This window comes from Rhinolophus sinicus, chromosome 14 (genome assembly GCF_057876585.1).
Source record: "Rhinolophus sinicus isolate RSI-liver-muscle chromosome 14, RSI-T2T, whole genome shotgun sequence".
In the NCBI taxonomy this organism is placed as follows: domain Eukaryota; kingdom Metazoa; phylum Chordata; class Mammalia; order Chiroptera; family Rhinolophidae; genus Rhinolophus; species Rhinolophus sinicus.
Genome location: NC_142514.1, coordinates 138,625,279 through 138,640,191, shown reverse-complemented (window position 1 = coordinate 138,640,191; position 14,913 = coordinate 138,625,279). Strand labels below are relative to the sequence as shown.

Sequence of the window (14,913 nt, the reverse complement as noted above, 5' to 3'; positions counted from 1 at the left end):
AGTATCCAGTACTAATTTGCTTTTCTTTAAGATGTACTTGAGTTCTTTAATATTATAGTAAAATTGGGACCTAGTTTGTATCTTCTCATGTCTGTAATTCCTGTGGATATAGGTCATTTTTAGAGGAATGGCATGGTTTCTTTGAATTCAATTTTATGTGTTGAAATGTAGATTCTTCCATAAGTGACAGTTCTAAGAGTAGACCAAATGTTTGATTCAAAATGACAAGCATTTTTTGAATACATTTTGGATGAAAGGCACTTTGACATAACCAGTTGGATGGTGTAAGAGAGGAAGCATGGTATAATGATACGAATATTGGTTTGGGATTGAAAATACATTGATACTAGTTCTAACTCATCTATTTACTAACTGTGTGATTTTGGATAAAGATCGTGGCTTTTGGAACCTCATTTTTCCCATTTGTAAAGTGGAGAGAATGAGGTCTTATAAAGTCAGCAAGACAGATTTTTATGAGGCTCAACTGAGATAAGGTGATAACACTTGGTAAGATGTTATTAAAAGTCTATTTATATGAAAAAAAAAGGAGCATTATTTTAATAAGAGATACTAAGGACTTGTTTGAATTTTGTTCTGTGGCAAAGATGAAAAATTCAAATAACATTTTATCTGTTTGGTTTTAACTATTATACTTTAAAAAAAAGTTATTAAAGCAGTTGTTTGACAACTTTTTTCTTTTTTTAATTTCAGCATATGTTCGTTAAAAAATTCAATCAGAAATTATATAGAGTAGAGCCCCCCCCACATGTAAATAGTGTTAAAATAATTTTTAAGGATGAAAAAAGGACTCTAAATTCTGCCATTTTCACATAATTTTATTTCATTCTTATTTTTTTCATTCTAACCATTGCATATTTTATTAACAATTGTTTTAATCTGACTGATGAGTGCCAGCTACTATAACAAATACCACAAATTTCAGTAGTTTAACATAACAACATTTCTTACCCTAAAGTCCAGCGCAGGTGTTCTTGATCAGCTATTGTCTTGGCAGCTGTCCTCCATGTGGTGACTCAGGTGTCCAGGCTCCTTCTATTTTGGAATGCTGCTGTCACCAACACGTGACCTCTGGCATGGCAAGAGGGATTATTTGAGGGAGATTTATTTTATTTTTTTTAAATGGAAATGGCCCACCTCTATTCTGTCACATTCCACTGGCCATAAATGAGTTGCACCATCCTTTTTAGATGAAAAGGGAACTGGGGAATGTTGTCTTCCTAAATGTTCAAGAAGGAAAATGAAGCAGTTTGGTCGTTATTTGTCCAAAGGGTATAAGCATTTTTGCACATCTTAATGCATTTGGTCTGCTGCTCAGATTGGTTTTATCAGTAGCAACATATGACAATGCCAAAGTAGTTTAAATTTTTGATAGGTTTCTATAGATAGATAGATAGATAGATAGATAGATAGATAGATAGATAGATAGATTAGATTAGATAGTCCTTGGCTATCTTCATAGAACTTCTCTGTCCTTGCTCCAATGTTATCTCCTATGAGAGTAGTTAATAGAGTACTTAGCACATTTCAGATATTTGGTAAATGATAGCAATTATTATTAGAATGGTAATGTTAACAATAATAAGAATAGTTTCTAAAAAGAGAGTACTCACGGGACTGGTTGATGACCATGACGTGAACACCTGTCTAAGAGATACGATGAAAGCAAAGGGATTTTTTGTTGTTGTTCTTGTTTTTGTTTTTTGTCTTCTCGCTCAGATTACATCGTGAGCTAAGGAGTTTTCATTGACTGTTTCTTGAAGTTATTTCAGTAAAATGACCGGTAACACAATTAGGGAATAGCTGATGACAGACGATAGGAAATTCAGTGTCTGGTAGTGGTTTTGAGTCTGTCCCTAACTGGCGAGCCCTTGGCATTCAGTCCCATATGTTGAGCTAGTTATAACTTTTAACTCCCAGAGGAGGAACCAGGAAGCTCTTTCCTTACTAAACCTAGGTAATATAACGTTATGTTATGGACAGACACGAATACTCATTTCATGATCATTATGTGGCCCTCGATGATGGATGATGGTGATAGAATGCCAGTTGGCTCTTCTCATAAAACCACCTCTGCCACCTGTTTAGTGGCATCATTTGTTAGTTTTAAAAGAAAGTGTTTTTTGTTTGTTTGTTTGTTTTTATTGGAGGAATATCTGAAATGCTGATTTCTAAGTTATTTTATTTCAGCTGAATTCACATCAGCTCCTAAGAAAAGTATACATGAGTCTTTTTATTTTTTTACATTTTTGACATCTTTTAGTGCTTGTAGGAGTCTGTCTACCTTTTAGGTAATTTAAATCAAGCACCAGTTATCAAATCTTCAGAGAACAAAGTCTTGTGTTATAAAAAATACTTATTTAGCCCTTTTAGTCATTTTTTTCTAAAACTATATATGGCATATATAAATTAGAATATATGTATGTATATATATACACACATACATTTATATAGTTAATTTATGGTTAGAATAATTGGTTAGCCATTTGTGAAATAAATGAAAAGAATAATACCTAAGGCTCCTTAGTGTTGGGGAAATAGGTATTTTCATAAGTGGGATTGTAAATTGGTACAATATTTTTAGAGAACAATTTGGCAATATCTATAAAATTCAAACTATTTTTCTTTTTATCTTGCAGTTTTACTTCTGAAAGTTTATCCTATAGATTCAAATGTCTTAGAATATATATCTTTAAAAGAGTGTTCATTTATAACATTACTTGAAATATCTAAAAATTCCATATAATTTTTATTACAATTAAAATAATTGTTTAAAATAGGAAAATTAGAAAACTGCTAAGCAAAAAATAAAACTGGTCTAATCCTATCATCTAAGAAACATTATTACATAAATAAAAATTTAGATCCTGTTGTAAATTCTCTCTTAGGACCTTTTTCCCCCCCATTTATTACATTGTGACTATCTCTCAGCAGAGTAGAATTATTATCCTTATTTTTTGTTGTTGTTGTTGTTTTAAGGAAGACAAGCACAGAGTTTGGTAGATGGTACGTTTGTCAAAAAGTGCTTTAATCACAAGAGCTTGCCCATAAGACTATTACATCCAGGTCTGCTTTTTATTTACTGCTTGATGAGTCCCAAGCTTTAGTTGTATTAGTGGACCACTTCAACAATTTTTACTATGTTTGTATTTTACCTATGCTGCTGCATACTTAATAAAATTTTTAATGTTCATTATTTTTAAACTTACGTCTAAGCATAACCTGTGAACTTGTTGACTAAAAAGAAATTTACTGTCTACCCTGTGCCAGGAATAGTTTTACATGCCGGGGAGACAGCTGTTGTAAAAACAAACACTGCTGTCTTATGGAGCTTACAACTGTGGATTGAATATATGAGACATAAATTTCCATATATTAGAAAAAAGTAGTTTCTCCCTGTATCACCTAAAATCATCTCAAGTGCCAGTGGTATGTGCAGCACACTTGGGAAATAGTACCCTTTAGCAACCTAAGGGTACAAGGGACAGCGACAGCGTCATGGAGGCGACTTCAGCAGGGGCAGCAGAGGCAATGTTGGAGGATTGTTTGGAATGTCTGCCTGACTCTGACACATTTCTCTTTTGGTTGTGTCTTCATGTTTTGTAAGATTTACAACATACATGAAGGTTTGTGGAATTATGAAATTTTTATGCCTACTGGACCTATGGTTGTTATTAGTCTAATTTACTAAAGTTGTCTAATGGAAAATAGGCTAAAGAATGTTAGAGACAGAATGTTAATGACGGGTAGAACTAGAACTTTGGTTACCTGGTTGCTAGATCAGGATTGATTTCATAATATTGCAGTAGATAATCATTAGCGATGTTTGAGAAAAGGAGAGCATGTAGAATCAGTTATAGAGAGTTAGGGGTAGAGGAGAAGAAAGTCGGAGTTTTAAGGGCTCAAATTCGAATCTAGAGTAAAAGGAGCCAGTAAGGTAAACATCACTAAATTAAATCTTAACAGGTTTTGACCTTTCTTTACTAATGTTTTCCCCTTTAAAATACTTTTATTTAATCTTTATTTCAAATTTATTTTTTACAGATAAAGATATAGAGAGAATAGATTCCTTGAAAATGTTTTAAATATTTTATTGGAACATATGTTTAAAAGTTTACAGGATTAAGAGTTAATGAACTTATTTTCTTCCATATCACTTATTGTTCTTTTTCTTTTTATCCCCAGAATTTTACAGAAGTGAAGTGATTAAGAATTCCTTGGTAAGTTTGCTTTCTGTCAGGTACATATGACTGAGCCTTTAACTACTGTTTCAGAAAATGCTGAGACATAAAATAAGTTCAAGTTCAGTTTTGGTATGATCCTTCTACAGTTAAATCTTCTGCTCAATTACTGCTTAAATCTTCACTGATTTGTTCATTGCCATATTTCTAGTGCTTAAAACATGCCTGGCACATAGTAGGTACTTGGTAAATATTTGCTTGAATGAGCTGGTATCTTTTCTGTTAAAAACTGGTGTTTTTTCAACTCAAATTTTATAATTTTATCACTTTTATGTACCGTAAAGGTTTTTGACTTACCAAACATTGTAATAAATGATATCTTTGATGTAAGTCTTAAGAATTTGATGGCACTGCTCAGTTAGAAATTTGGAACTGTCATACTTTTGATAATGTGTACACTAGATATTTGCATAAATGGCTCAATTTATTGGGCCATGTTGATGAAAGAAAGAGGTTTATGGTAACGACAATATCTTATTTGTGGTCCAAGACCACACTGGATTTGGCCCCTGCCCACTTTTTCAACCTCATCTCCTAATACTTTTTCTCACTCATTGTGTTCCAAGTATGCCTCATTTTTTCAGTGCTTTGAACATGCCAAGCTTGTCTTGTTCCCTATGCCTAGAACACTAGTTTCCCCAGCTCTTCATTTAGCTCTAGTGTCCTTTGAGGTCTCAGCTATGTCACTTCAGCTGGGCCTTCTATGACTCTTCCATCTACGGTTAAAGTACTTCCCTTTCCCCTAGTCACTATTTTTCACGTCACCTGTTTTATTTTCTTTAGAGCATTTATCGCTGTTGGAAACTCTTATTCACCTACTTGTTTGTGCTTTTATCTGTCTCCCATCTGCCAGAATGTAAGTTCCATGAGAGCAGGGACCTTGCCCGTCTTGTTCACCACTGAAATCCTACAGTGTAGAATAGTATAGATGCTCAGTGAGTATTTGTTAGGTGAATGAATGGATATCCGCTATATACTATATTTGCAGAATCCTATTAACATATGTTAGCCCATTTTGATCCTTAGAACAACCTATAAGGTGGATAGGGTAGATCTTAAGAAACTGACCTCCAGACAGGCTCGACAATTTTTGCAGTCATGCAACTGTGAGACCAGAACCTCAGTCCCCAGAATTTCTGTCTTCAGGTTTCTACTACGCTTTCCTCTTCATCAAGCTGTCTCTATCATCTCTAAAATATCATAATAGATTTGGATCCTAGGCCAGACAGTTTCTTTGAGCCCATCTCTGGGGAGCTCCAATCGTCAGTAAAGCTCTTGTTCTACGTGATATATGACTAGCACCCTGCCTGACACATAGTAGCTACTGAGTAAATATTAGTTTTTCTTCCTCTTCTGGCTCAGGTGGATCAGAAGTAGTCTACAGACAAGTGAGAGCTGGGAAACGGGGTTTATGGCGCAGATAGAGTAGAATGTCATCTTGATTTATCTACTCCGTTTTCTGTAGTCAAAACTCTAGTTGGGATGGTTTTACACTATCCCATTGCTTTTTTGTCTGGATTTGTGTCATAATGGACTCTATGCTATAGTGGCACTTTAATGGATTATTCTACATTATTAGTATTATATGTACTTGATATTTACTTGACTCCCAAATCCATATTTCTAAATGTCATCTCTCGAATGTTAACTCCTATCTTCAACTTCTTTGTCCCCTATCTTCAGTTGCTTCTGAACTGTCTGAATTGTGACATCTTTATCCCGGGTGTAGTTAGGCTGAATATTGTTTTATACAGTGGATTCTAGACAAAGGAAAGGGTTGGGCAAAAAGACTTCCAAGATTCTTTTGACTTACAATTTGTACTGTAATTGTTTCCTGAGTATACTACTTACAACGTTTGCTTGCATTGTAATTGTTCATGAGCATTTCATCTCCAAAGTAGATGAAAGCTACTGGAGGTCGGAATCTGCCCAAAGATCTTTATGTCTCTCCTTAGCTCTTAATGTACTTTTCCTAGTGGGTAGTTTTGTGTTAAATATTGATTTGTTGGTATTTCCTCTTAAGGATATTCTTTAAGATTGTGATATTTTGATCAAGGACTATTTTTGTTTCTTTTATAGCTTAATATAGGTTTGATAAACCTCATTTATTTCTTCGTTTCTTTTTGAAAGGATTTTTCTTATCTTTTTGCTAAATCGTTGTGACTGGTTCAGATTAATGGGCACTGGGCACCATAGGAGTCAACAACCCTCAGAGAATGTGCTGGAGACGGCACATCGTTACCTCCCTTCTGCTGTCTCTGGAGGACCATGGATAAGCAGATTTGTTGGTTTCTTCCTACTTACGAATTTGCAGTTTGTTAGCTATTGTGATATTTGCCAGGTAGAGTTAGTGGTTTTAATGCTTTTATTCCTGCTGCGTACTGTTGTGCTTGGCACGTAGAAGGTACTCAGCAAATGTTTCTTAGTGAATGGATTCTTCTATAAATAATATTTATTGATTGACTTTTAATAGCTGCTAAAGGATTAGGTAAAGTCATACTTTATTTTAGCTAAGAGCTGGGTATATTTTCACTCTGGTGGACTAAGTTGGACTGCGATCAGCCTGCGACTGTTCTTTTTTACACATGTAACTGTAAGGCTCTGGCTGTTTTCCCCAGGTTTATAATCTGAGCATGGTCCTCAGACCAGAGTGGCCTGGTTTTGCCACTGATGTCAAAGGAAACATGGAAAAATGGACACATGACTAAAAAAAGTGTTTCTCTCCAGCGATTAGAGGAACTGTCCTTATGAGCCTATTCTGTGCGTCTTCCTGATCCTGAATACTCCAGATTAGTGCTGTGCTGTCCGGGAAACTTGCTGCAGTGATGGCAGTGTTTATTCTATGTGCTGCCTAGTACAGTCGCTGCCAGCCGCATGTGGCTGTAGGGCACTTGAGATGTGGTTAAATCTTACTGAGGAACTGAATTTTTAATTTTATTTAATTTTAATTTTAGTAGCCACAAATGGCTAATGAATATTGTATTGGACAGTACATTTCTAGATGCTTCTGAAAAGCTTTCTTACAATCTGTAACATTAGCAGGAAGAAATTTCTTGGTGTGCTTTTAAAAAATATGTACTTTGTACCTACACTATTAGTACCATTCTAAATCAGTATAATTTCTGCTCATGTGGTTTCTGCTTAGGTTCTGTCACATATAGGATAAAGCTTATGAAGGCAGGGACTTTGTGTGTTTCATCTTTGTAACCTCCGTCGGCATTGTATTGTGCTTGGCTTCTGTTTGGCAAACAGCAAGGAAAAAAATATATATCATATGTAGTATATATTATACACACACATATATATATCCTAATCCAAGTAGTTATAAGACTCACCATTATTTGGTTTTCACCAAACAAAAATTAACACTGATTAAACTGAACTATAGGGCCTTGGTGATAGTCCTGTGTGATTTGTAGTTCATTCTCACTAGCCTCTTGTTACTTTGAAATTTCTTTCACCCATTCTAAGGTAGTATTTATTTAGCAGTTTTTCTTTCCTTCATGTGCATTGCTTGACTTGTAGGGAATCGTTTGTATGTATCTCAGCAATAAAATGTAAATCAGCTTCCTAAATTTGTGGGAATTTCCCTTAAGTCCTATAAAGAAGATGGATGAGATTATTTCTCCACTGACAAATATTTGCTTCTCTAATGCCCCATTCATGCCTTGTTGCTGTTTCTGTGCCTTTCAGCCTACACAAAAACTTAATGCTTTTTATTGAAGTTAACATACATACTGAGGTTGGACAATTAAGTTCGTGAACTCATCCTAGAAAAAGTGCTACATACCTCATTGCTGAATATCACTACAGTCACCTTCGAAGTGCTCCCCTTGGGAAGCTATGCACCAACGCTAGCCTCTAGTCCACCCTTCAAAGCAATTTTGAAACTCTTTTTTTTCTGGAATGGCCATCAGAGCTGTCATCATATTACCATTGATGTCCTGAATGTCATCAAAATGTCTTCCTTCAGTATTTCCTTTCTCTTCGGGTAAAGAAAGAAATCATTGGGGGCCAGATCAGGTGAGTAGGGAGGGTGTTCCAATACAGTTATTTGTTAACTGGCTAAAAACTCCCTCACAGACAGTGCCTTGCGAGATGGTGCATTGTTGTGATGCAAGAGCCATGAATTGTTGGCGAACAACAGTTCAGGTCATCTAAACTTTTCACGCAGCATTTTTAGCACTTCCAAATAGTAAACTTGGTTAACTGTCCAGTTGGTACAAAGTCATAATGAATAATCCCTCTGATATCAAAAAGGTTAGCAACATTATTGCAACAAGTTTGCGAACTTAATTGGCAGATCTCCTAAGAGTTTACAGATCTTACGTATATATGCATCTTGATGAATTTTCTCAAATTGAATATACCCATGTAGCCAGCATCTAGATCAAGAAATAGGTTTTCAGTGCCCCAGAAGCCCCCTCATGCCCTCTTCAGTTACTACTACTCTCTTGATTTTTAACACCATAAATTAATTTTACCTGATTTGAGTTTTCTGGAAATAATACCATACAATATTCACTTTTGTGTCTGACTTCTGTCTCAACTTTATATTGTAAGAGTCATTCATATTGTGGGGTGTATTTGGTAATTGAAGTTTGTTTGCTCTATAGTATTCCATTTCTGACTATACTAGAATGTATCTGTTCCTCTGTCAATGGGCATTTGGTTAGTTTTTATTTTTGAGCTTATATGTTGAGCAGTGCTGCTATGACGTTTTTATATACATCTTTTGGTTGAATATATGTGTGCATTTCTGTGGGTATATCTCTAGGAGTGGACGTGCTGGGACTATGCATTTGATCACCTCTAATATACATTGCCAAACAATTTTCCAAAATTATTGTTTTATTTACACTCTCACCAGCAGTCTGTGCGAGTTCTGGTTACTCCACATTCTTGGGAACGCTTGATATTTCTTCAGTCTTTTGAATTTAATTTTTGATAGATATTATACACAGGACTTTTTTGTTTCAATCTAAATCAATAGAGATATTTAAAATGGCAATTAAACTCAGCACAGGTAGTGCCAACAGTGTCCTAACTTAGAAATGATGTAACAGCTATTTTTAGGGTTGTGAATGTACAGACACCTGATGACTGCCACCTGGTGGTCAGATATGGGAAAACCTAACTTTTCTAAAATCAGAATTCATCTTACCCTGTGAAGAAAAGTGCATGTTAGAATTGAGAAATTGGAATATGTTAAATGGTAATAAATATAATGGAGTAAACTAAAGCAGAAAAAGGGAGTATCTGGCAGGGGTGATTGCTTGTTTTTCGATGGTAATCACATAGAAGATATCACTTGAACAGACACCTGAAGGAAGTGAGGAAACACACTGTGTATCTATGTGGGGGAAGACTGTTCCAGGCCAAGAAACAGGAAGGTACAAAGGTAGGAGTGTACTTGAGATTTTCAAGAAATGGCTAAGAAGTTAGCATGGCTGGAATGGAGTGAGCAGGGGTGGTTTGAGATTTTAATAGGTTAAGTATGAGAAAAACAGGGGCAAGGAATTGAGGATCAGGGCAGCAGAGGAAATGACCTGGGGAGATAGGGGATGCTAGTTAGGGGCTGGATACCATGAGAGTAAGGTTATGGGTCATACAAAATTAGGAACTTCTTGTGGACAAGGACCCCAACTTACTCATTTTCCTGTTTCCTAATGGCCCTAGCACAGTGTTTTACCAAGAGAAGGCCAATAAATGTTTATTGCATTGAATAACAAGAATAATCCACCATTGACAGGTTAGGTGGTGGAGATGTATCAGGTGTATTTAGCATAGAATAATTATTGTTGAATGTATAAGTTAACTTTAATGTCTCCAGCTTCAGCTAGCCATACCCTCCAAACCATTTGTTAACTTTCAGGAACCTTTGTTTTTGGTTCCAGAGGAGGTTAGATCCTTAATATGATTGGCGGGTCATTGGTAATAAATAAAATGATTGAAGCAGTAAGAATAGAAGTAACTAAATTTTCTAAAGTTGATTTTGTCCACACACAAAAGTAAAGACAAATTATAATGAACCCACATGTACCCATCTTTAACAATTATAAAGTTAATCATTCGATATTTTTACCAAAAGAGAGTTTTTAAACTTTTAGTAGAAAACTGAAAATTTCATGGTGGGAGTAAAAACAGTGATAGCTAGTTCATGTATGTTTTTTAATGCAGAAGAGGTGTCAATTATTGAGTACCCACCTGTGATTCAGCTAGTGTGTCCGATGCATTGTATACATTGTTTCATGTCCTGATAACCATGCCACAAAGTAAGAGATATGCCTGTTCTATAGTTTAGGAAACTGAGGTTCAGGCATCCCGAGGAACTCGGTCTAAGATGTAAGGCTGGTGGTAACTGGTAAAACTGATGGTCCAGAGCCCTGCTGTTTAGCAGTATCTTGCTGCTTCCCTTTATGTCACACATCCTTCAACCAATTAAATGTCTGCCAGAAGTGTGTTACAGGTCAGCAATAGGCCTTATAATTGAATAAACCAACTTCTAGCGCAAGTAGTTTTAGGAAAGCATGTGACAGAATCATTATTATTCGGTTGGTGCAAAAGTAATTGCGGTTTTTGCAATTATTTTTTAACCTTTTAAATTGCAATTACTTTTGCATCAACTTAATAGAACCCCAAAATTTTGTTGGAATTGTGACTGTCTGAGCTGTTTTTAAATCTTTGGGGAAAAAACTGAACCGAACAGTACAAGTATTTATGAGATACTGGCCTGAGTGATCTCAAACCAAGTTTGTGTTTCAGTTGAATTGTGACTGAATGAATGAACATTTCATCCCTGGGGGGGGGGGGGGGGTCTGTGAGTAGGGAGTCGGCTCCTCTTGCTTATGCCAAATTATGTTACCCCGTGTTACCCTGCATTGTCTTCAGGGTTTTCCAACTTCTACCTGGTCAAATACATGATTTGAAGGGAGACTAAGATAATTGACACATGCAGTTATAGCACCAGGGAAGAAGATTTAATGAAAACATGTAGGAGTATTATTTATCTCAATTTTGAAGAGACTGGTTAGGAAAGATTTCTAACAATAAGTAATTCCTAAATTGAGACATGAAGGGTGAATAGAGGTGAATGAGACAGGGGAAAGAAAGTTTATTGGGCTGAGGAATAGCTAGCTACTACTTATAAATTCAGCATGCATTACCTGAGCGTTATCTTGCATGTTTTGAGAAAGTTGGAACTATTTTTTTATAATTAAAGTTTATTTGGGTGACAATGGTTAGTAAAGTTACATAGGTTTCAAGTATACAATTCTGTAATACATCATCTATATGTCACATTGTGTGTTCACCACCCAGAGTCTGTTCTCTTTCTATCACCGTATATGTGATCCCCTTTAATCTCATCTACCACCCTCCTGTCCCCTTACCCTCTGATAACCACTAAACTATTATCTTTGTCTATGAGTTTTTGTTTGTTTGTTTGTTTGTTTGTCTTGTTCATTTGTTGCTTTCAGTTTTATATCCCACATATCAGTGGAATCATATGGTTATCAACTTTTTCTGCCTGACTTATTTTACTTAGCATAATATGGAACAATTTTTATGAAGATTCTTAGTTGTGTTTCTTGTAACCATACGTTTGTTATTGAGTGGTAAGACCAGTGATAGCTAGTTTGTGTGTGTTTTGAAATTTTTCTGTATTTGTGTGTTTCTTTAATAAATAAGAGGTATTAACTGAGAAGTTATTGAGCAGTGTTATAGAGAAATTCTCCTGGTAATAAGTAATTTAGATTCTCTTGTGGGTAGTTAATAGGCAGTGAACTTTTCAGAGCTTTAAATACTGTGATATTCTGCCACTGTGAATTAGTGAATATGGTCTAGGTCCCTAAATGATGTTAGCACTTGAATAATTTGTTCCATTGAAAATGGGCTGATGTGTATAGGTAAATATAAATAAAAATCATTTTCTGGGTCTTTGCAACAACATTGGGCAATAAAGTTTTTGAATGTGTGTCTTTTAAAAATTAGTTTTATTACTTTTTGAGATACAGCACACATTACAGTAAAAGGCACAAATCATAGCCTGATCACTTTTCAAAGGGAACAGATCAGTGTAACCCGATCAAGAAATAGAGCGTTATCAGTACCTTTTGTGTTCTCCCTCTAGTTACTACCTTCTGCTAAAACCATTATCCTGACTTCTAGCACCATAGATTAATTCTGCTAGTTTTTGAACTTTTATATGGCATACACACTTTTGTTTAGCACAATATTTGTGCAATTCATCCATGTTGTTGCATGTAATAAGTAGTTCGTTAACCTTAAAACCTCAATTGCCCCACATGCTGTACAGAGTAAAGGACTACCTCCGTGGCAAGGCATAAAGGATCTTCCCTTGTGTAGCTCTCTAGCTTTGTGTCCTGTCACTCTTGTGGTGTGTGTTCCAGCAGTTGCCTTAGTTCCCTGACCAGTCCTTGCTATTTCACACCTCTGAGCCCTTGTTTATCCCATTCTCTTTGTCTGGAATACCTTATTTTAATCTGGTGAAATCCTATTTGTCCTTTTAAAGCCAAGTTTCACAGTCTCTATGGTCTTTCCTCTGTTCCTTCAATGTTTGTTATTCCCTCCTGTGCTACTGTGTAACCTTTTGCATCATTGTGTTAATTGAACTTTTCATGAAACAATGGGACTATTTAAATAGAGGTTTGACTCCAACAATAGGTTGGAGGTATTTTGAGGGCATTTATGTGTCGGTTCTTAATAATTGTATATTATGTGTTGAATAAATAAACAAATTGCCATATGAAGCTGTATTAATGAGAGGTTAGAGCCTATGTTCCTTTTAATGGCTATAATAAATAAACAGAGAAATTCAGAAATATCATTACTGGCCGTAATTGGAATGTCTTCTTGGTTCACTTAAGTTTGCAATTTAATACATTTATGAGGTCTTTGGTTTTTTAAAAACAAAATGATTTACAACCTAATTGGAATAACTGTAAACAAGTTAGAGTGTTCCTAAAACATGTTTTCCTTTCCATCAATAGAATCCAACGTGGCGGAGTCTTGATTTTGGACTAATGCCCGACCGTCTTGATACGTCCGTGTCATGTTTCGTGGTGAAGATATGGGGTGGAAAAGAGGACGTCTACCAGCTGCTGATTGAGTGGAAAGTCTGTTTGGATGGGCTGAAATACTTGGGTCAGCAGGTAATTTTCAGGCTGCAGTTTCAAGTAGTTGTCTTCTCTGCATTAACCTTTCTGTTGATTCTTCTGATTCTACATTTCCTTCTATAAAGAGAGACTTTTTATGATTGTTTACGTAATTATAGAAATTTGAATCATTGCCAAGTTTAAAGAAAAAAAGAAACTTATGAACAGGGGCCCTAAGCTGCTAATATAAGAGGATTTGTTTTTGGTAGGAAAGAATATGCTTTCTCATAGCACAAGGCTTCTTCTGTCTTACTGGATGTTGCCCTCTAGAATCTGAAAATTAAGTTGAAAATAAGGAACAAGGAACATACTATTAAATACCTTCTCTTATGACCATTAGAGCTGGGTTACTCTAGGACTAGGAAGAACTGCTGCTTATTGAGCCGAGGGGTGCCGAATACCTGGCTTATATACTGCTCCCTTTTCTCTGTGAGGAACTTGATGTAGGCCTCAGAGCTAGTGGTGCCTGGCAAAACTGGTAAAACCGATAGATGGCTACACTCTTCTAGCTGAGCTCAGAAGTGGCTCCGTAATCCTTTCTAACGCTGTTCCAGGACGCAACTCACAGCGATATATCAGCACTGCGTATGAAATGGAAACGATTGGCCATCCCCAGACATAGGTTATTACAATTAATGTTTACAGCAACCTTGTGAAGGTTGATAGTAAAGTAATTGCCTTTATTTTCTAGATGGGAAAATTAAACCTCAGGGAATTGAGGGAATTGCTCAAGATCACACTGCTAGGTGGAGCTAGGATTAAAATTTAGACCCCTGATTTAAAAACTTGTTCTCTTTTGTGATGTATCACATGGGTGTATCCACCCACTCCACCTTGCAACGAATGCCATTTCTGTTTTGTGATACCTGTGGGACTGCTGTCAAAGGTAACCCTAAAACGTTGGTCATATCTACAAACATCCCTGATGTTGCTTAATATTTATTACACATAATTTCTGGTATGTTTCTCTGAAAGAAACAATTCTTTTTAGATTATAGAAAATTTCTGTCCTCGTTTTGCTTATCGTACTTTATTCTGTGTCCTTTGATAGTTACCAGAGCAATACATATAATAGATATATTTCTTAGCTAAATTCTAACCTGCTACAAATTTTTAATCTTCTTTATTTTTATATTTTTTCCTCTGTTTTAGGACTGATCTTAATTAAAATTGACAAAATAATGATTTTTGGCTTAGGACCTTCCTTCTCTCTTTCAGTACCAGGAACTTACTGCGTTTGGGCTGGCCAACCAGAGCCCTAAACTGAAGCATACACCCTTTCTAGCTTCCCACATGCTTAGTTGGCTCCCTGTGGATAGACCAAGATATTAAGCATTTGTTTGTTTTTCTTCTGAAGGTATTATTTTGTGGAGGACGGCACTTCCTAATGTTACAGTCGCAGGGCTATAAGTTTGTAGACGAGTTTTTGCCCAGAGAAGATGGCTTGCATCACGCTTTTCAACTCACACATTCCTTAA

At 35.9% G+C, this 14,913-nt stretch overlaps 1 protein-coding gene across 1 annotated transcript in view; it reads left to right on the top strand.

Moving 5' to 3' along the window:
- The window catches only part of UVRAG (UV radiation resistance associated), a 274,598-nt gene that overhangs the window by 25,687 nt on the left and 233,998 nt on the right, over positions 1–14,913 (top strand). The window contains exons 3-4 of the mRNA XM_019726447.3: positions 4,204–4,238; positions 13,271–13,432. Of these exons, the coding sequence (XP_019582006.3) occupies positions 4,204–4,238; positions 13,271–13,432 (197 nt within the window). The remainder of the gene's footprint in view (positions 1–4,203; positions 4,239–13,270; positions 13,433–14,913) is intronic.